The 24,007-nt window shown below is 35.7% G+C and overlaps 1 protein-coding gene and 1 long non-coding RNA gene across 2 annotated transcripts; both read right to left on the bottom strand.

Annotated features, from left to right (window-relative positions):
• Nucleotides 1–1,927: 1,927 nt before the first annotated feature.
• LOC108481438 (uncharacterized) lies at nt 1,928–3,908 on the bottom strand. The gene is made up of 6 exons (XM_017784572.1): nt 3,900–3,908; nt 3,596–3,816; nt 3,315–3,481; nt 2,974–3,266; nt 2,608–2,835; nt 1,928–2,200 (listed from the first exon to the last, which is right to left on the bottom strand). Exons 1-6 carry the CDS (start codon nt 3,906–3,908, stop codon nt 1,928–1,930), a joined length of 1,191 nt encoding a protein of 396 aa, XP_017640061.1.
• A 1,247-nt stretch (nt 3,909–5,155) lies between these two features.
• On the bottom strand, nt 5,156–23,088 carry LOC108480185 (uncharacterized). The gene is made up of 3 exons (XR_001870570.2): nt 22,500–23,088; nt 22,262–22,380; nt 5,156–5,389 (listed from the first exon to the last, which is right to left on the bottom strand). It is a non-coding gene; the product is annotated as an uncharacterized LOC108480185 (long non-coding RNA).
• Between the last annotated feature and the right edge of the window lie 919 nt (nt 23,089–24,007).

Raw genomic sequence — 24,007 nt, 5'->3', positions numbered from 1 at the left:
AGGATACTGCTGACGCATCGTATCCTTAGGCTCTAACGTAGCTTCCTCCGTGCTATGAATATGCCATAGAACTTTAACCAGTGGAATAGACTTCCTCCACAGAAATTTTACGTCACGATCCAATATATGAACCTGCTCCTCCTCGAAGGTCAGATCTGGCCTAACCTTGATCTCCTCAATAGGTACAATATGCGTGGGATCAGAGCGGTAGCGCCTCAACATCGATATATGGAAAATATCGTGAGTCTGGTCTCTGAAGGTAGCTCTAACTGGTAGGCAATCAGTCCCACTCATTTCAGTATGTGGTCGGGTCCAATAAACTTAGGGCTCAACTTACCCTTACGACCAAATCTCAGTACCTTCTTCTATGGAGAGACCTTAAGAAAAACGAAGTCCCCCACATAATACTCAATATTGCGGTGCTTCAGATCCGCATAGAACTTCTGTCTGTCTATACTACTTTCAATCGATCCCGTATCAATCTGACCTTATCCTCAGTATCAGAAACCAGTTCAGGACCCAGAACTCGTCGCTCGCCCAACTCAGTCCATCATAAAGGAGTGCGACACTTACAACCATAGAGTGCCTCATAAGGTGCCATCTGTATACTAGACTGGTAACTATTATTGTAAGCAAACTCTGCCAACAGAGAATACTTCTCCCAACTCCCTTGGAAGTCAATCACACAGCTCCTCAACACATCCTCTAGTATCTGAATCACTCTCTCGGATTGACCATCTCTCTGAGGATGAAAAGCAGTATTGAAGTCTAACCTTGAACTCAGAGCCTCATGTAGTTTTTTCAAGAACTAAGACGTGAAGCGAGGGTCCCTATCAGAGATGATCGAACCCAGTACCCCATGCTGTCTCACTATCTTAGACACATAGTTTAGCCAACTTCTACAACAAGTAGTTAGTATGAACCGGTATGAAATAGGTAGACTTGGTCAATCGATTCATGATGACCCATATAGAATCCTTCTTAGTGGGTGTGAGGGGTAACCCACTAACGAAGTCCATAGTCACCCGCTCTCATTTCTAAAGTGGAATCCTAATTGGATGCATCAAACCCGAAGGTAACTGATGCTCAGCCTTAACCTGCTGGTAAGTCAGACATTTTCCCACAAAATCGGTAACCTCACGTTTAAGTCCTGGCCACCAGTATAACTCACAAAGGTCTCGGTACATCTTATTTTTGCCAAGATGCATAGCATAAGGGCTACTATGCGCCTCTCTCAGTATCAACTACCTCAATTCAAGGTCTTCCGACACACAGACTCTCTCACGGAAATAGAGTACCCCTTCGCTATTTAGTCTAAAGTCTTCAGTAAGCTCACTCTCAACTTGTCAAAAACGAAGACCTAACGATTCATCTTTCAACTGCTTACCCTTAATTTGCTCAATCCACGTAGGCTTAGCCTGAAGCTCAGCTAGCAGACTTCCATCATCAAAGAACTTAGGCGAGCAAACATCGCCCTCAAATCAGTCACAACCTTACGACTCAGTGCGTCAGCCACCCCATTGGACTTACCAAGGTGGTATTCAATCGTACAGTCGTAATCCTTAGGCAGCTCAATCCATGTTTGCTGCCTAAGATTTAGCTCCTTCTGAGTGAGGAGATACTTGAGGCTCTTGTGATCCGTGTAGATGATACACTTCTTACTATACAGATAATGCATCCAGATTTTTAGTGCGAATACTACAGCGGCCAACTCTAGGTCATACGTTGAATAACTCGCTTCATGAGTCTTAAGCTGTCGAGACATATACGCTACCACCTTACCCTCTTGCATCAACACACATCCCAAACCGACATGTGATGCATCGCTGTAGACAGTAAACTCTTTTTCAGACTCTAGCTGTATTAAAACAAGGGCCTCATTTAGTATAGTTTTCAGCTTCTCAAAGCTCTCTTACTGTGTATCAGTCTAGTTAAACGGCATACCCTTGCGTAACAGCTTAGTCAAAGGTGCCGCAATCAATGAAAACCCTTCTACAAAACGTCGATAATACCCTATCAGTCCCAGAAAATTGCGGATCTTAGATACAATCTTAGGCTGCTTCCAATCCAAAACAGCCTCAATCTTTTGAGGATTGACTCTAATCCCCTCAATAGAAACCACATATCCTAGAAATGCTACTTTCCGTAACTGGAACTCACATTTACAGAACTTGCCGTATAGTTGTTTCTCTCGTAGAATCTGTAGAACCACTCTGAGATGTTCATCGTGCTAATCTTCAGTCTTCGAATACACCAGTATGTTGTCAATAAATACCACACGAACCTATCCAAATAAGGTTGGAACACTCAGTTCATCAAATCCATGAAAGCTACTGGTGCATTCGTTAGTCCAAATTGTATCACTAGGAACTCGTAATGACCACATCGGGTCCTAAATATTGTCTTGTGTATATCAGTCTCTTTAACCCTCAACTAATGATATCTTGATCGAGGATCAATTTTGGAGAAAATTGAAGCTGCTCAGAACTGGTCAAATAGATCATCTATCCTCGGTAAGGGATACTTATTCTTGATTGTCAACTTGTTCAATTGTCAATAGTCAATACACATACGCATGGATCCATCCTTCTTTTTCACGAACAGAACTGGTGCTCCCCATGGAGACATACTAGGGCAGATGAACCCACGATCTAGTAACTTTTGAATCTGAGCCTTAAACTTCACAAGCTCTTTCGGTATCATTCTATAGGGAGCGATGGACACTGAAGTTGTACCAGGAAGGAGCTCAATCTCGAACTCTACTTCACAATTCGAAAGTAACCCTAGTAGCTCTTCAGGAAATACATCAGGAAAGTCCTTAACCGTCTTGATATCCTTAACGGAAGAATCTCAAGAATCTAAAACACTGATGTAGGCCAGATACGCCTCACATCCCTTACAAACCAACTTTTTCGCCCTCAATGCCGAAATCACATTTAATAAGTAGTTCAGATGTTCCCCAATTACAACTACCTTGCTACCCTCCTCAGTTCTCAATACAACCCTTTTTGTGACACAATTCAAGCTCACTCGATGTTTAACCAACCAATCTATTCCCAGTATCAGATTAAACTCTCCAAAAGGCAGTTCCATCAGATCAGCTAGAAAGATAGCCACTTGAACCTCTAGAGGAACATCTCTAAACAACTTATTCACCCTTACTGATTGTCCCAGCGAACTCAGTACAGTCACCTCACTTGTAGTGCTCTCAACCAAGATACTCAAGTTTTCAGACATAGTACAAGCTATATAGGAGTGAGTGGATCCTATATATATCAGTGCAATATAAGGTACATTATAAATAAAGAACATACCCGTGATGACGTCCAGAGTATCTCCATCCTCTCGGCAATATGCAGTATAAACTAGAGCCTGTTGTTTCGCCTCAGTATGACCAGCACCTCTGCCCGGTGCTCTCTGACTATGGCCCAACCCATTACTACCTCGGGCCTGACCACGGCCTCTCAGTGGTGGTACAGTACTAATAATCAAAGCCTACATATGATTGAACCTCCGCGAACACTCTTTAATACGGTGCTCTAATGAACCACACCTTAAACAAGCCCCATTTCTTTTCCAACACTCACCCTAATGCCATCTACCATAATCAATACACGACAGCTGTCCAGTAGTAGCAATAGGAGCCCCAACACTGATCGGCCCATCAACTCTGGCCTTTTTCTTAGGCCTCTGAACGAAACTCGAAGGCTCCGAATTCCTCTTGCTCCTACCTCTCTCTTGGTTCTGGCACTTAGTACGGTTCACTTCCTCGACGATCTTCGCCTTATCGACTAGTGTAGCAAAGTCCCGTTCCCTCTACGGAGCTATCAGAACCCTCAGATTATCCCTAAGGCCATCCTCGAAGCGAACACATTACTCATACTCAGTCGCCACCACACCTCGCGCATAGCAGCTCAGTTACAGAAATTCGGCCTCATGCTTGGCCACTAATCTATCACCCTGGATCAAACTCAAGAACTCTCTCCTATAAGCATCCACATCACTAGCCCCCACATATTTCCTCTGGAAAGCGGTCTTAAAGAACTTCCAGATTAGTCGATTGGGCTGAGTGCCTCCTTAACAGTGAGCCACCACTGATATGCCTCATCACATAGTAACGATACAACACCTTTTAATTTCTACTCAGGAGTGCAGTCTAAATCGTCCATAATCCTCTATGTGGCCTTTATCCAGTATTCAGCCACATTAAGGGAAACTCTAGCAATACCCTTAAAAAGCTCAGCTCCGTTAGACCAGAGCCATTCTGTAACCGACCTGCGGCCTTCAGCTTTAGTATTGGGCCTAGCGACCCTCTCTAAAATCCTCAAAATGGCCTGGGATAGTGCGTCGTCCCCAGTCGCTCGATCATGAGATCCAATAAAGCCAGTGTCTCACTAGTATCCAAATTAGGCAAATTGCCAGATGACGAAGACCCAGCTCAAGCACCTCTACGGCCTCTACCTTGGCCTCTTATACTCCATCTGTGAGTACCTCTAATGCTCATTGTCTAATTGTGTTTTATCTATATTAACAGTTTTATGCATCAGCTTACAGTTCCAATGTTTACTAACAGATATTTTATTAAAACAATATCAGAAGTGTAAAATTTGTTTCATACATCGCAGTGTCAATCAAATGTCTATCAGTTTTACTACAGTCTCGGTATACCCTATTTTGGGTGTTTTCAGTACAATCTATCTATAGTAGTCTTAGTATATACTACCTATAGCAGTTTCAGGATATACTATCAAAAACAAATTTAGAATAATTCACAGTTTCAAAAAATTTACCGGATCGGCGCCGGAGACTCGGTGTACCCCACTTTCAGTAAAAATATTTAGAAATCAATTCTTAAAAAATTACTTCTTAAAAACCCACGTCCATAGCCAAGTTTTACAACCTGGCTCTGATACCACTAAATGTAACACTCCAAATTCGACTTAGACGTTATGGCCGAATCTGACAATGTCTCGTGATACTGCTTTTCGAAAAATGTCGTTGCTAAATTCCCTTTTCTATTTAACCCCTTTTTTATCTTATGTTAATTTCAAATCATGTCGTTCGTTTTTAAACATTAACCATTTGCAAATCGGTATTCAATTTCCAAAACATTTTTCAATGAGGAAGTTTTTAAACAGTTTGTGTGTTCGTGGTATTTTGATAAAACATCAATTTCATTTGAAAACCAGAGTTTTACCTAACACTAGCATATTTAAATCATAAAACTGTATAAATCCAAATTTAAACCAAATTTCGTAAAGGCCATAATTACAGAAAAATATTCCCAAATAAAAGTAAAATCATGACTAGGCAATAAACAATGTAAAAGAAGTCGTGCGGCCACCACTGAGTCCTTCGCTACACCGACCCACCTATATTTAGGGATTACCTGTACAGATTAAACAAAAGGGGTGAGTTTACTTAAACTCAGTGTGTAATCCCCATACAAAAGAAACGACGATAACGAGATAATCACGATGCAGGCTTAAGCCCTTTCGATGTCGATATCAATCCAGTTTGGGCCTTAGCCCATCTCAGCACAAGAACAGTCATGCAGTAGGGCTTTAGCCCATCACAGTATCAGTAGCAGTAACAGATATGCAGTCACAGAAATCCTACTCATCTAGCCTCTACACACCATCTTCGTCCAACCCTACACTCCATATGAGGATATAATCAACCCACCCATCCCTACACTCTAAGTAGTACCGAATGTGGCACTAGACAGTAGTTTGTAGCTGTACTATCAGTAAATTAAGCTCGAAGCCTTCAAGTACACTTCCTCCTAACAATGTCAACCCCCAACCCAATGCAATGCAATATATAGTTATGACATGCTATTATATGGTAACAATACATACAATATCAGTTCAGTGAAACATCATCATACTCGATAACATGTATACCAATAAATCAGTCATACAGTCATTTCATTCAATTACAGGTCTAGGTAAGCTTACCGACCCTACCGTAGGTTCACAGTCGTCTTAGGTGACCCATGCAACCTTGGCAACAAACCAGTAAAAATGGGCTCACATGCCCATGTTATCTGCCCGTGTGGCTCACACCCCCGTGTGGCCCACACAGCCTGAATTAACCTTGGCTATGTAGATCACATGGCCTTGTCCAGAATCTCACACACCCATGTGGCCCACACGGCCCAAATTGGTCTAGCTCGTGTGTCGCACACAGTCTACCTGACCATCACACGGCCGTGTCTGGTGCGTACGGCCTGACCTCGTCGATCACACCCCGTGTTATGGCACACGGCGTACCATACGGCCTACCATACGGCCATGTGGCGACCTACCATACGACCATGTGACGTCAACAGCAGTTTTTAGCTTTCGTCAAATCCTCGTTTTCTGTATTTTTAGGTACACACCTTGTTTCGATTCGAAGCTAAAGCCACCACGAACACTCTAGAACCTATTATTGACTAACATTTCACTCAATTAGTCACTTAAACGCTCGAATTAAACTTAACCCCAAAATAGAAAAGTCTTCTTCCAAGCGAAAAAAACCCTTAACTTACAAGCAACGGACGCTTCCCTCTATAACTCGGTACCAGCACAGCCCCTCACAATCGATTTTTGACTGTTAACACAGTTAAAATTTTAAAACACATTAATAACTTAAAAACTAAAATTTTAAAGCACATTATCACTTACCGAGCGAGTGTGACCCTATGTTGCGCAATATGACAAATTGAAAACAAAGTTAAAAAGGGAAATGAAGGAAATAGGTGGACTCAGCAAGAATGAGGGTAAAATTTGGCAGCAAAGGAAAAAAATGGAGAAGGAAACAGAAAAGACTTTTTTGCATAAGAGAAGAAAAATAACCGGGTAATTCTCAAATCCCCTATTTTTCTCCTATTAAACCACATTCATTTCAACTATTTCAGTATTCCAGTCCATCTCAAACACCCACACGACATTAGCAGCAAAAATAATGCCCAAATACAGACTCAAAAACAAAACCTCCCTCATACCAACACTCAACTTAACCATTAGACCAGCAGGCCCATTCTGACATTATTTTACAAACAGCTCTACTTAAACCCTTTAAGCAAAGCTAAGGCTTCAATCATTAAAAATTATAAAGGCTTGAACTTGGGACCTCTCACACACACCCAGAATACTTAACCACTGAAGCAGATACATACTTGTGTCACATTTTCATGAAAGCCAAAATAGAAATTTTGGGGCATTACATCATCTCTCAAAACCATAGTAGAAAGGTTAGCCGTTAGCACTAGAAAGTTCCAACAAAAGACTGAAGCGCATCTCTAAGAAATGGATCAGTAAACAAGTAAGTTAGCTCTTACGATTAGCCGTTTAGAGAACTTAGGAAAATTACGATCTCAAACTGAGCCAAATCCATGTCCAAATGCAAGTGTTGTGATTGTAAAGAATAGAAATGAGTCAAAACTAGTGCCTAGCACGAGTCTGACCATGAAGTTGAACAGAAAGCCGAACTAGCAACTCCCACTAAACCAGCACCTCATAAACCATTTGTTGTAACTCCAACATACCTTAGAAAGCTTGCCCAATTTAAAAATGAGCGAAAGCAAAAAGAAATCCTTAGGACATTCCAAAAGGTAAAAATTAATATTCCTTTACTTGATGTAATTAAATAGGTTCCATGCTATGCAAATTTTTTGAAAGAACTGTGTACCGGAAAAAAAAACTCTAAGGAAACGAATGGGTAAATGTAGAAGAAAACGTTTCTGTGGTGCTACAAAGAAAAATCCCGCCTAATTGTAAGGACCATTTTCTATATCTTGCAAATTAGGTAATATTGGCATAAAGAAAGCCATGTGTGATTTAGGAGCATCTATTAATGTAATACATTTATCTATTTTAAAATTGCTAAACACGGGTCCTTTGAAAGAAACAGGGGTTATTATTCAACTGGCAGACAGGTATTGTGTAAATCTAGAAGGGATACTGGAAGATGTTCTCGTAAAGGTAAATGAACTAATTTTTCCTGCAGACTTTTACATCACCGATATGGAGGACGACCACTCAAAAAATGCTTCTGATATTCTACTTGGGAGATCATTCCTAAGTACTGTATGTACAAATATTGATGTTTGTAGTGGAACCCTCACTCTGGAATTCGATGGTGAGGTAGTAAAATTTAATGTTTATGAGGCGATGGGCCAACCCAGCACAACGTCAAATATTTCCAGTGTTAATATTATTGAGCCACTAACGAAATTTCATTATGTGTATCATGAAGGGGATAGATTACAAATTATACTTTCCAAAAGTTTAGATATCAATACGATGGATAAATTGGAGAAGATAATGACGTTCAGAGAACCGATTCAAGAAACCTTGTTCTATTAGAGACTCCTCAATTCCCTAGAAGCCAAAGTAAGTACTTTGAACTTTCTCCTTCTAAAGCTAAACTGTTGTATTCTATTTTGCAGGCCCCAAAAATAGAGCTTACACCATTGCCAGAACACTTGAAGTATGTCTATCTAGGTAATGGAAACAATTTACTGGTAATAGTTTTAAGTAAACTTTCAGGATTGGAAGAGGGGAATTTAATTCAAGTCTTAAGATACTATAAAGGGGCTATCAGATGGACGATTACCGATATAAAAGGGTTAAGTCCCTTGACTTGTATGCACAGAATACCAATAGAAGAAAACACAAGCCCAACGAGAGAAGCTCAAAGACGCCTTAATCTACTAATGATGGAGGTTGTTAAAAAAGGAAATACAAAAGCTATTGGACGTTGGGAAAATCTATCTAATTTTTTATAGTAATTGGGTCAGCCCAATTCATGTAGTACCCAAGAAAACTGGTATGACTGTAATAAAAAATGGAACAGGAGATTTAGTTCCCACTCGAGTCCAAAATGAGTGGAGAGTATGTATAGATTACAGAAAGTTGAACCCTTTTAACTCGGAAAGACTACTTTTCACTTTTTTTTATTGATCAAATGTTAGAAGCGGGAAAAACTCACTACTAGTCTTGATGGTTATACAGGTTTTTCCCAAATTCTAGTGGCACTGAAGGACCAAGAGAAAACAACGTTTACATGCCCCTTTAGCATGTTTGCCTACAGACGAATGTTGTTTGGACTTTGCAATGCACCTGCCACATACCAGAGGTATATGGTAAGTATATTTTCTGGCTATGTCGAGAAAATAATTAAGGTATTTATGGATGATTTTACAGTTTGTAGAAATTCTTTCAATTAATGTCTGTCAAACCTCGTTAAAATTTTAGAGAGATGTCTAGAATTTACTCTAATTTTTAATTATGAAAAATGCCATTTTATGGTAGATAAGGGATTTACTTTAGGGCATATTGTTTGCGCTGAAGGGATTATGATCGATAAGGCCAAAACTAATGTTGTTATCAACTCACTTCCATACCCCACAATTGTGAGGGAAATTCATTCTTTTCTTGGTCATGCAAGTTTTTACAGGTCCTTTATTAGGGACTTTTCTAATATTTTGCAACCGCTCTACAATCTAAGGCAAAGAGATAAAGATTTCAAATTTGATCAATCATGCAAAGATGTGTTCGATATTCTCAAACAAAAGCTTGCTTTAGCTCCTATAGTATAGCCGCCAAATTGGGACTACCCTTTCGAGCTTATGTAGGATGCAAGTGACCAAAGTGTAGGATGTAAGGAACCTCACGTCATATCCTATGCCTCAAAACACTAGATGTTGGCCAGAGCAATTACTCAACTACTGAAAAAGAACTATTAGCTATTGCTTTTGCTTTGGAAAAATTTAGATCATATTTATTAGGCACTAAATTTATTGTTTTTTCTAACCATGCAGCGTTGAAATGTTTGATCGAAAAAAAAAAGGCAAAACTCAGGTTGATTCGATGGATTCTTCTATTACAAGAATTTGATCTCGAGATTAATGACAAGAAAGGAAGTGAGAACTTAGTAGCTGATCATTTTAGTTGAATTCCCTTTTCAAAAGATGACATACCTCTTAAAGATGACTTCCTGGATGAAAGTCTTCTGTCAGCTCAAACAGTTTACCCATGGTTTGCAGATTACCTCGCTACAGGTATTGTTTCTTCCAACCTATCATTTTCTAAAAAGGACAAGTTCAAAAGAGACTCATGATATTATATTTAGGATAATCCATACCTATGGAAACACTACTCCAATCAGGTAATTCGACGATGTGTCGCAGAAACCGAGGTACAATCTATCTTTTCTTTTTGTCATTCTTATGCTTGTGGAGGGCATTTCGATCCTAAATGCACCGCAAATAAGGTACTTGAGTGTGGATTATTTTGGCCACACATATTTCATGACGCTTATTTATTTTGCAAAACTTGTAAGAGTGGTCAAAAAGTGGGGAATTTAAGCTGATAGAGTGAAATGCCCCTAACACCTATACATTTATGTGAAATTTTTATATGTGGGGCATCGATTTTATGGGACCATTTATTTCATCATTTAATAATGTTTACATTATTCTCGCTGTAGAATATGCATCTAAATGGGTAGAAGCTAAAGCTACCCAACATACTGATGCTAAAACTGTAGTGGATTTTCAAACAAACTTTATTTTTTCCAAGTTTGGCACACCGAGAGCATTAATAAGCGATTGAGGAACTCATTTCTGCAACAAGGTAATTGATACTTTACTAAAAAAGTATAGGTGACACATCGTGTGGCCACGGCTTATCACCTACAAACAAACGGTCTAGCGGAAGTTCAAAACTATGAAAAAAAGCCGATTCTGGAAAAGACCATGAAACCAAATAGGAAAGACTGGAGCTTACAATTAAACGATGCATTGTGGGCATATCGTACTACTTACAAGGGACCCATAAAAATGTCCCCTTACCTATTCATATTCGGTAAACCGTGTCACCTTCTAGTGGAGTTAGAATATAAGGCATTTTGGGCAGTAAAAAGATGCAACATGGAGTTGGACGCCGCAGGTAATTATCAAAAATTAAACATTCAAGAACTCAAAGAGATCCAGCGAGACGCATATGAAAACGCCCAAATTTATAATGAAAAAACCAAGACATTTTATGACCAGAAAATATCTCACAAACAATTTTCAGTTGACCAGAAAGTGTTACTTTACGATCCTACACTGAGAATTTTTTCAGGTAAACTTCGAACCAAATGGCTTGGTCCTTTTGTTATTACTAAAATATTTCCTCATGGTGTAGTTGAAATTAAAAGCAAGGAATTCGGGAAATGTTTTAAAGTTAATGATCAAAGGTTAATGATCAAAGGTTAAAACCCTTTTACGAGAACTTTCAAGTACACGTGGTGGAGGAATTATTTTTTGAGGAGCCGAATGAGTAAATTTTCTAAGTCGTCAAGCTAACGACATTAAAAAAAGTGCTTTATGGGAGGCAACCCATATTTATTTTTATTTATTTTATTTATTTTTGAATTCTAGTTTAGTTTGAGAATTAAATAAATATTATTTTAATCCATTTGATCATGCTATTTTCCAGGAGCAACCACCTTCTACTGTAGATAAACAACTTTATTGCATTAAAGTTCGCCTCGAAATAGTAGAAGCCAACTTCTCAAGCATCCTCAACATACTACAAAGCGATCACTTCCACCACCCTCCAGCCTATTAAATATAAACGGGGAGTACATTTTCTCCACTCATATTATTCTTTTTGCACATTGGGGGCAATGTAGGCTAAGTAGGAGGAATTTTGCATCATGTCATACTTTCTTTTTGCATGTGTTTTGCTAAGAATTATTTCTTAATTCGTTTCAGAAATAAACTTTTAATTCTTATGTTTAGTTTATTTAAATAAGTGGGTGAATAATGAATAACTATTGCTAGCTTGATCAATGAATATTTTGTAGAATTGAAAATGTGATGCCTTAGTCAATATTTAATGAAAATTGTTGGTTTTGTTGAATTTGCCTAATAAAAGTACTCACTTAAAAATAAATAAATAAGTTTGCTAATAGCTTGGTTAAGAGTGAAGATTCAAAAATGTGACCAAGTTAAGTAACCGGGATGAGGTGTTTGGGTTGTCATCTCATTTTGCGTCAAAAGATTTGGTGACGAGCAGAAGCTTGTAACACTCCGCTAACTAAGCTGCCTTGAAATAAATCGATTAGGGACATATAAAATTGAGTAACAAGGATGAGGTGCTTTGGTTGTCATTTCATTTCGCGTTAAAAGGTTCGATTATGTCTCGAATTAGTTAAAAATAAATAAAGAGAAAGTGTCGGGTTAAGTAACCGAGGTGAGGTGCTTGGTTGTCATCTCACTTCGCATCAAAAGACTTGACTACGTTTAAAAATAAATAAAACAAAAAAATAAAAAATGTATATAGATATAAATAAAAGTATATATTGGGTATGACCGTTTCGCATGTTTGATTGAGCCTAAATTTAGTGAAATAGTTGAGTTTGACATATTGTTTGAGATTTTATAAAATGCTTATTGATTGAGTTTAGCAATTGTTTATTTTTTATTCACCTAATTGTTTTATGTATGCTTGACTAAAAAAGGGGATTTTGATTTTAAAAGGGATTGACAAATTATTTTTAGTGTATATCATGCTTGAGGACAAGTATCAGCTAAGTAGGGGGAATTTGATAGCAAGATAAATTCGTATTTTTTATATATTTATTTTTGGCTAATTATCAAATGAAATGCTATTAAATTTGGACTTTTCTTATCAGGAATGAAGTTGGTGTGCTAAATTCAAACTCTTACAAAAGGGGGCTAAATTGGAACAAAAAGCAAAGAGGAGGGCTTGATTGAAATATTGAACATTCACAAACGACTGGATAAGATTGAAGGGTTGAAGATTTTTTTTAAAAAAGTGGTTAGATAAAGATTGAAAGATTTTTTATATTGTTACAACTTTATAATTAGTTTAAATTCTATGTTAAATTTGATTTTTAAATTTAGAATTATGTAGTGATAATATTTAATGATGATATTAAGAATTATTTAGTGATAATATTTAGAAAAATCTAGCTAAATTTTAACACTAAAAGTGTGTATAAATACCTAATGGCTACAACCAATTGAACACACTTTGTTACATTTAATAAAATTCTTTATTTTTTTTCCTTACCTGCATCACTGTTACATTCTGCTATTTCAATTTTTTTCTTTTACTTTCAACCTTTTGGTTTAATTGCCTTCCAAGGCCCTTCCCCCTTCCATAACCCACAATTCCACAAATCTATTTTCAAAGCATGATTTTTTCCATGATTAACTAAACCCTTTTTAGCTTTAGCCCAAAAATTTCTCTAATAAAACAATCGTGAGATACAAACCCGCTCAAAAAAACCTTTCAATGCAGTATTTTCTATCTTTCTGGTATATGGGATAGTACAAATTCATCATTTAAAGTTGATTCAGCTTCGATTCAAAAAGTGCATGTTGGGTTGGAGTTGTTTGGTGTACAGTTGGGAAGACGAATCGGTCATGTTGTGTTCGAATTCTCGGGAACAAATTGGTGTATCTAGGAGAAAAAAGCCAATTGGATTCCGTCAAGGGAGATAGAGATCATATTTAAACGACCCACGCGGTTGAGGCCATTGATTCGAGTTGGGTTTTTCAGATCGCAAGGCTGTCAAAATCTTAAATTGCGAACACGAATATTGCAATTAGAAATTTGGCAAGAGTCAGTTTGCAGGTCATACCAGGATTGACTACATAAGGAAAAGTTGGCGGTCGGAACGTTCTTGGTCGCTATAACCAACTACATAAGTAAAAGTTGACGGTCAGGACGTTCTTGGCGCTATAACCAACTTATTGCTTTGAAGGGAAAATCTATTTTAAGGATCGATTCAAGATTGGAATACACCAAGGCTAAGGCTAAGCTTAAAAAAATATGTTATTTATCCATTTGTTTTATTTTCTTAAATTTGTTTTTACATTTTTGAATTCTTTTATTTTATTTTATTTTTCGTATTTTCTTATTTTCTTATCTTAATCAATTTAAACCCCCCATTTTTATTTTTATTTTCAGCATTTCTACGCACAAGTCGTGGGCATGACTGTGATTGTGACAGCGATTCTGGTCATAGGAAAAAGCAAAATTAGATAGTCAGTCCCTGTGGATTCGACCGTACTACTCTATACTACCATTTACTGTTATTTTGTTGTAGGAATTTATATTTGGTGGTTTCGACGCCCATTATCCTCCAAATTGGGATACGATCATTTTCATGTTTCATTTGATTTGGAAGTTATCTTACTCTACATGATTTTCAGTAGTGGACGAGTATATCACACTCATTAAATTTGGTTAGCTATGAGATAAAGATTGTGTCAAAGCTAGAGCTCATTAGTCTTTTAAAAAACATCTTTTGTTGCTTAAGGTGTACGATAATAATCTATGCCCTTCGAACTATCCATTTGTTGAGGCGGATTTCTAGGTTCAAGTTTATGCTCTACCTTCGAACTTGTTGATTGCTAGTACTGCTAAGCATATAGGTGCTTGCATTGGCCAATTTTGTCTGTTTGATTCTAATTTAGTGAAGTTGAGTTGGAGGCAGTTTATGCGCTTTTGTGTGGCTCTTTCAATTTCCTTTGACCAAGGGCGAAGCTAAAAAAACTTTTTAGGGGATCAAAATTAAATTGTAATTTTTACGATAGTAAAAATGCAATTTCACCCTTTTAATAGTTTATATATTTATAATTTTTAAAGGATTAAATTAAATTTTTATCTTTATAAAGGCAAAGTGTAATTTTACCTTTACTAATTTAAAATTTTAAAAATTTTAAAAAGCCTAAATAGAAAATTTTCCATTTCAGGGGAGGCCACACCCCTGCCAGTCCCCCTAGCTATACCTGTAACAGCCCGATTTTAGGCCTAGTCAAAATAGTGGTTTTGGGACCACTAAACCGGGGTTGGAGAATTTTTTTATTTTATGCGTTGTGACATGATTATATGAGAGTATAAAATTTTTGGTTGAATTAATTTTAGTGATTGCATGCTTAATTGGGAAAAAAAGACTAATTCGCATAAAGGGTAAAATTACTATTTTACTTGATAGACATACCAAATAGCTAGAGAGCCATAATTGGAAGTCTTTAAAGGGCAGTTAGACCCCCTCCAAAAGGCATGGCCGGCCATAGGGACAAGGAAATCAATGGGTCAAATGGTTAGGTAATTTGATGACCTAATTTTGACTAGAATAAAAATAAAATAAAGAGAAAAGATATCATCTTTTTTTCTACCATCTTCTCCACCGAAAATTCAGCCATTGTAGGGGGTTTTGAGCTTTAAAAATTTCAGCCACTCTCTACTCTTGCAAGTAAGTGACCTTGATGGTTTTTCTTGAAAATTTTTATATTTTTAGAACCCTTGTAGCATGAGCTTTCAAATGAAGAGACTATTTTGCAAAATGGTTGAAAGTCTAGGGTTTTGCCATGATAGTAGACATGTTGTTTTCTGAAATTTTATGGAAGAAAATGAATCATAGTGGTGAAATAAACAACTTTTGTGAATAGATTTCTCATGAAAACCCTAAAAATGACCATTTTGCATAAGTTGTAAAATAGGTGATAAATGTGTGAAATATTGAGAATTTTGGACTGCTTCTAGTGTAAAAAGTAATCTACTAGGCTTAATATATGAAGAAATTCGATAAAAATCGATTTTCAGACCTAAGGGTAAAATGGTCATTTTGTAAAAGTCTAGGGGGCCAATTTTAAATTGTTGAGTATCTAGATTAATAAAATGATTAAATACGTGAATTTTTATCATTTTAGATCAAGAATTACAAAATTCGAGCCTAGACCAGAGAAAAGCGAAGCAAGTGGACTAAGTCTAGTCGTCTACATTTTGTAATCCGAGGTAAGTTGTATGTAAATAATACAACTACATTGTTATTATATATTGTTGAATTGAGATAGCATGAATTGCTTGTTTGTGGAAATAATCATGTATGATGAATATTGAAATAGTAGGACTCCCGTTTGAACATTAGGAAATAAATCAGATATTTAGGCCATGACATTCGGGACATTTGTGTACTAGTGCAAGACATGTCTGGGACATGCATCGGCCACATTATGAGAGCCAATGTAAGACTATATCTAGGACATGGCATCGGCATTGAGACGAGAGCTAGTGTAAAACATGTCTAGGACATGCAGCCAGTGTAAGACATGTCTGAGACATACATCAGCTACATGATGTGTCAGTGTAAGACCATGTCTAGGACATGGCATCGGCACGGATACGTCAGAGTCAGTGTAAAACCATGTCTGGGACATGGCATTGACTAAACGTGAGAGCCAGTGTAAGACCATGTCTGGGACATGGCATCGGCACTATACCCTATGTTTAAGGCTTAATAACTATCCGATAGTATTTCAAATGGTTCAACGGTGAGAGTTATAGTTTAAGTTAAATGAGAAAAGTATAACCATGTTGTGAGTGATACAGGTACCTAAATGAAATGCATGAGATGTGATCTTAGTATTGCTATGTGAATTGTGTTAGATAGTGACGAGTAAGTTGTGCTTATACCTATTTAATTGTTATAAGCGTGATGATGAATAGTAAAGTTATCGTTATATTTATTTTCATGCAACTTACTAAGCTTTATGCTTACCCTATTTCTTTCCATTTTTTTATAGTGCCGTCTAATTAGCTCGTGGATCAACGAACTTTGGAGGCATCGATCACACTATCAACCGAAGCACTTGGTATAGTTAAATCTATATATTTTGATTATGGCATGTATAGGACCCTGACTTTAGAATTTTGTGTCATTGTTAATTGGCCAAATGTGTTGGCCTACTATATCATTTTGATTCATTTTGCATAAGGCCACGAAAATGGCTACAGTTGAAAGTTGTTATATGAATATAAGAAGTTATTACATGAATGGGTAATTTTGTTGGTTGTTTTAGTGAATATGAAATGTGTAAAGGCCTTAGATGTAGTTGTTGGATTGAGGAATCATATTATGATGATCTTTAGCATGATAAATGTTGTTAGTTTGTATTTCAGGGTGGCAAAGGGCTTGGTAAATAGCCCTATGTTATCCACACGGGTAGACACACGAGCGTCTGTCTAGGCCCATGGGCGTGTTGTTCGGCCGTGTGTCCCTTGCACGTAAAAATTTCAAGTCAGTATGCATGGTAGTAAAAATACGGACAGAGACACGGCTGTGTGTCTCAGCCGTGTGAAGGGCACGGCCTAGCACACAGGCGTGTGCCTTAACCATGTGACCCTCAAGATTTTTATACACGGGCGTGACATGGCCGTGTGAAAAACACAGGCCATAGACACGGGTGTGTGTCATGCCATGTGAAAACCCCTGTAGGTTCGAATTTAGAATTTAATTCACACGGGCGTGGGACACGAGCGTGTCCCTATAGGCTTAGGCCATATGTGTCACACGGGCCATCAGCATGGCCGTGTTATAATGAACACACGGGCGTATTGCCCTTCCACACGCGCGTGTGCCCTGTTTCAAGGGTTATTTTTTTTAAAGTCGATTAAAGACCTGAGCCGGTCCCGAGTGGTTCCAAATGGACGTTTGAGGCATCGTAGGCCTTTGTTAAGGAGTTTAGTTAAAGTTTTAAATTTGATCAAGTTTAGATGACTCGAGAACGTTGAAAAGCATGTGTTTAAGTGTGGTAATGCCTTGTATTCCGTCTCGGTGTAGGACTCGGATGTGGGGTGTTACAATACCTTTACTTTTGACTCCACTCATATCCTTTCTTGGTACCAATGGAAAACCAATACAGGGTCTTCTTAAGTATGAATGGTTGCATGTTTTCTGCTATGTTTGTGGGCTCCTAGGATATAATAAGTTTGACTATGAGTGCCCCAATTCTACTAATGGTGCTTGGGATGATGATCAACAATATGGTGACTAGATCCGAGCCTCCATCACATCAAGAAAGTGAACTTCAATGAAAACCTAACTTGGAGCAACCAATTGTTGAAGTTGTGACACTAAGTGTGTGGTGTCGCGATATTAAGCCTCAAAGTCACAACTACAAGACCTTGAGATTGTGACTCTAAGCCAATTTTTGAAGTGAAGAAACCCAATAGCCATTATCATCGAGGTCACGACACCAAAAAGGTTATGTCATGACATCAAGTGCCCCCTGCCATGGGTGTCACAACACCAAAGTCTAACAGGTGAAAAAAATATAGGGATGATTTTCTATCCAAACAAGCTTAAGTCACTTTTCATTTGAAGACATAATTATCTTTGTTAGGTTGAATGTTAGTAGACTATATCTAATATTTTATAATCTTTTGGGAGTGGATTTTTAGAGGCTAAACATTTTCTTAGTCCTTTCTGTTATAGCCTATCCTTAGTTATTTCCTTCGAATTCAATGTTTAAAGTTAATTTTGATGTTGGGTTCTCTGCACATAACAACAATGATGGTGTGAGGGTTGTTATTGGGGACTCCAATAGTCTTTTAATGGGTCCTTCTATGAATTTCAAGTCTTACTTTGTGGATTCTTAGATGGAAAAGGCAGTTGCTGGGAATTCTACTTTTTGATTTGCTCTCAATTTGGGGCTTCACGGGATTATTTGGAAGGTGATGCTTTCACTGTTATCAAAATTTTTTCTTCCACCCGAGCTAACAAGTCTCGATTGGGTACTTTGGGCATAATGCTCGAATTTTGGTTGTTATGTTTGACTGGTGTGAATTCTGACACGTTCATCGCACTAGAAATTAGGTCGCCCTTTTTCTGGACAAGGAAGCTCTAAATGTTGCATCTGACCTCTTCTGGGTGGAAGAAGGGCCTGCATTTTTGTTTCCACAGCTTCCTTGTGACTTGGTTTCATTTTCATAGTTGCTTGGTCTTTTAACTACCATTGATTAGACTTGATCATTGGTCAGGTTAGGCTCGAGCCGGGCTAATATAAAATTTTAGGCCCATTTTTTATGTGCTCAACTCGAAAAATAAGTCTAAATTTTTATCCAAGCTAGGTCCAGAAAAAAAAATGTTATGCATATCTATCTATGGACATCTAAGGAAAATGTTATAAATAACTTTAAAGTGAATGTCTACTTTAGGACTTTAATATCCATTAGAATTAGAATTCTACTTCTTATATATGAGACTTAAAAATTTTATATATATCATATTAAAAATAAATAATACTTATTTATCTCTTTATTTTCTATTTTTACTTATTTTTGAAATGGAAATGTTTTCATTAAAGACATTATAAAATTAACCAAGAAATAATCAAGAGAGTGCATCGATATAGAGCACTGATAGACTAAACTAACAAGACAGTAGAAAACCAAAATACTAGAGGAAAATAAACAGATAACCCTCCAGAAAAACCGAAGCTACATTAATGGTAGACCTGATCATAAGTCAGGCCACCTGCCCAGGCCCGAAGGCTTGCCCAAAAAGTAAAAGGGTTTGGGCAAAAATATAGGCTCGAAAAATGGGCTTGATAAAAAATAAGGCATGTTTTCTAAATAGAATAGGCCGGGACATCCACCCAAGCTTAAAGACCCGCCCAAAAAGTGGAATAAAAGTATAGGCCCGAAAAATGGGCTTAGACAAAAAATAAGGCTCGTTTTCTAAATAGAATGGGTCAGGTCTCGAGTAAGATTTTTTTGCCTAGGCTCGACCTAACCCAACCTAAATTTGATTAAAATGTTTTCATTGTTGTTTTGTTGTTATTGTTTGAATATTGTATAACTCTTGTTCTATTATTAATTTTGCTAATATTTTAGAGGTATTTGCTTGTTATATTTGATGTATTATATTTTTTTAATTTGTTTTTATATAAAAAAATTTAATATGGGTAGATCAGACTAAGCTCAGGTTTAACATTTTTTATCTAGACCTAGCTTGGATAAAAATTTAGACTTATTTTTCGAGTTCAGCCCAAACCTAAAAAACGGGCCTAAAATTTTACATTAGCCGGGCTCGAACGTAGCCTGACCAATGATCAGGTCTAATCAATGTAGTTAAAAGACCAAGCAACTATGAAAATGAAGCCAAGTCACAATGAAGTTGTGGAAACAAAAATGCAGGCCCTTCTTCCACCCAGAAGAGGCCAGATGGAACATTTAGAGTTTCCTTGTCCAGAAGATGAGTGACCTAATTTCTAGTGCGATGAACGTGTTGGAATTCACACCAATCAAACATAACTATCAAACTTCGAGCATTATGCCCAAAGTACCCAATAAAGACTTGTCAACTCAAGTGGAAGAAAAACTTTTGATAACAGTGAAGTATCACCTTCCAAATAATCCACAAATTGCGAGCAAATCAAAAAGTAGAATTCCCAGCAACTGCCTTTGCCATCTAAGAATCCACAAAGTAAGACTTGAAACTCATACAAGGAAAAATTCTAAGTAGAGGAAAAGTAGTACACATATTTTTAATATGCGTAACATGTTGCCTCGTTAAAAACCTTATCAAGAAAATCTAATGTGGCAAAACCTCTGTTAAGGGAAAAAGAATACAACACATATTTACTTCGCCTCATTAAAATATCACATAAGATCTTAGATTTTATATATTTCAATCTTGAATACTAACTTTTCAAATTATCACTCAAATTATTGACCAAAAAATTATCACTTGAATTGATTTGTTAAACATTTATATCACCATTCTTTTGAAAGTTATGGATGAGAAAGAACTTCAAGAAAACTTATTGTGTTTGTTTTTTTTTTAATATGCCATTCTTTTGAGAAAGAAAACTATAGTTATTTACATCTAACAATCTTATAGCTGTAGGGGTACTCAATGGAAATACTTTTATCTATATAAAATCTCTTTATGGCCCTTTTAATATATGTGAAGTTATAGAAAAAAAATTCATATGTAAAGTGATTGCAAGTTAAAGCAAAAATTTGTTTTCCAATGCCTTTTATCTCAAATCATTTCTTTAAATAATTTACTACTTTAGTATCTCTTCAAGAGTTTCAATAATATTTAGATTAATGTATACAACAATCATAAGAAACTAAGATCATGATATTTCAAAAAAATACATAAGCATGTTGGATCATGTTTATGGTTAAACTATGCCATACGTCCTTTTATTCTTCCTAAATTTGGAATTTAGTCTATATACTTTTATTTTGAGGACTTTAGTCCATTTACTTTTTAAATTTCAAAATTTAAGTCAAATTATTAACACTATTTTTTTTTGTTATATTTGTTGGTGTGACATTTTGAAATAAAAAAAACTCACTTAGTAGCAATATAACTAAAATAATGGCGTTGTAATGAACTTGAATTTAACAAAAATAATTTTAACAGTGTTAATAATTGTACCTGAATTTTGAACTTTGAAAAGTAAAATGATTAAATTTCCAAAAATACAAGTACAATGATTAAATTCTAAATTTATAAAAAATATAGGGACAAATGGCATACTTTAACCCATTTGTATCCCCATTAGTTTTACAGCTTTATATGCTTAGATTATTGGTCCAAAAATTTCATGATGGGAAAACGAATTAATTTTACTTGAATTGTATCTTTGTATTTTGACTAATCATGTTAATCGATAATTTTGTCAAACCATTTCAGTATATAAATAACAATTTTACAATTTTTATTCCAATCGACAATCTAACATACACTAATCATTGAAATCTTTATCAATAAACTTATCAATTTTAACAAGAAATATCTCAATTGCATAATATAAAATAATAAAACAACAACATAATTTTAATTATTTATATTCCTAATAAAATAACGTTTTCTTTAATCATGATCCTCGAAGAAGTGTTCTATTTCTAGATGTGTTATATCATCCAATCCATTGGAGTTATCAATCTTGTATACCAAATTTGATTCAACATGTTAAATTAGTGTCTGAAAAATCTCCCTTTTAATATAATAGAATCTTGATTGAGATTAAACAAAATGTTCAAGTGTATAATAGATACATGACCAATGACCTTTCATACTATATTGATAACATAAATTATTTTCACTCCTTAAAAAGTTTACACGACCAATAACCTTTCATACTACATTGATAATATAAATTATTTCCACTCCTTAAAAAGGATTCCTAAGAACTCTTGTTATCTTTATTTTTTTCAATTGTATTGGTGGAAGAATTATTATGACCCCCCTTTTTGACCTTTATTATTATTCCACTAACCATGTCTAACAATTATTAGTAAAAATGAAACAGTGCAAGATCTCGTATAGATATGCACTTTGCACTACCCGCTACCCAGATCTGAGTGGTCTAATGAATATCTTGGCTAATTTATCAATTAAGAACATTTAGATCAGATCTAAACAGAGGAAAATTCAAGAAACTTACTGCTATAGGGATGGAAACTGAAAAGAAACGATAGTCCACAAAAACGATGGTGTCCTAAGGAGGCGGCAACACCATTAGCGACGGCATAAAGGGCTGATTTGGGCAGCACAAGGAGGGATCTTTGAACAGCCAAAAAGATTAATTTTTAGGGCTGGAATGATGATTTATTGGCTATAAAAACAACAACCAAAAATTGACACACAAAGAAGAACAAAAGAAAAAGAAAAAGAGAACTTACCGGTACCACTACGAACAAAGGAGAGGGGGCAACAATGGATAGTAGAGAGGGCTGAGAGGGACGGCTTAAAGATGAGTTTAAGGCAGAAAATAGGGCTGATTTAGGAGGTTAAAACAACCAGCAAAGTGGATGGAAAAACAAAAGTAAAGGCTTTAGCAAATGGATGACACAACTAGTGAAATCCCATAGAAAAGATGAGTGAATGAACAAGAGGAGAACAGGCGCTGCTAGAGGAGTGAATGAACAGAGAAAAGAGCTGTAAAACAAAGAAAAAGTGATATAAATAACTAGTGTTACTAGGCTTGGGCGGCACAAAACAAGGAGGAGAAAAAATCAATGTAATAAAATAAATTAATCAAATCAATCATAATTAGATGAGAATGTCAAAGTGTGAAACTTCCAATCCTCACAATGCTGTTAGTTCTTATTTTTCTTCTTGAATCCCATATGCCAAAAAATATTTATACATTTCTTGGCATAAGATTTTTTGAGATACTTGTTTAACCATGTTAAGGAAAAGCCTCAAACATTTGAGACGCAGCTTCGAGCCCTTTTGGGCTTTTTTTTTCTGGAATTTTTGGTTTTCTTCTCTGCCGAGGTTATCAATCTACATGCAAACTTTCTAAATTTCTTGACGAGATTCACATTTAAAGGGTTAGTTTTGTATCTTTTCGATTTTACTTTAAAAAAACATGAAAAGCAATTGTGAAAAAGATTTAAGTATTGTGTTGATAACATATTATAAAATAAAAATAGATAAGAGTAAAAGCAACATATATAGAGAAGTATGTATTTTATTCATTAATATGAGTATATATAATGTTTATATTTACATACATAGGAAGTATAAATGAAATGAAATAAAATTCTATTTCTAACGAATATTCGAGTCTCAAAATTTATCAAACTTCTTATCCTAATAAATTAAAGTCCAAAAATATATCAAACTTTTTATCCTAATAGACATCCTCTTTATAATAATAAATTATTTGTAACATATATATTTTTTAAATTTACATATTATGTATTAAAATATTTTTAACTTTTTTTTAAAAATAACATTATTTTATATTAAACTAAAATAATATTGTATTCTATATTTTTATTTGACAATTAGTATTTATCCTTTAAATAAAATTAAAATATTATTAAATATTTTCTATCTCATTATATATTTTTGAAAAATTAAATGAAATTATTAATTTTGATAAGATTTTAATATATTAAAACTAAACAAGTTAGTTTTTTAAATATAATTATAAAATATTTTAATAAGATAGTAATAAAATAGAGAAGAAATATATTTAATGGTAAAATTGTGATTTTAATAGATTCCTTTACACAACGGAATAACATAATACTATTGCTTGTTATTTTCATTTAATCAATACAAACTAAGTAATACTATTATGCTTATAATCTTACTCTATTCCGTTATAGTCAACTAAATATGCATCTTTCACAATTTCATTTACTTGTTTCTTAATTTAGACAAGGTTAAATTTTGA

The sequence above is a fragment of the Gossypium arboreum genome, chromosome 3 (assembly GCF_025698485.1).
Source record: "Gossypium arboreum isolate Shixiya-1 chromosome 3, ASM2569848v2, whole genome shotgun sequence".
Classification (NCBI taxonomy): Eukaryota; Viridiplantae; Streptophyta; class Magnoliopsida; order Malvales; family Malvaceae; genus Gossypium; species Gossypium arboreum.
Note: the sequence above shows the minus strand (reverse complement) of the source record. Positions and strands in the feature narration are given on the sequence as shown.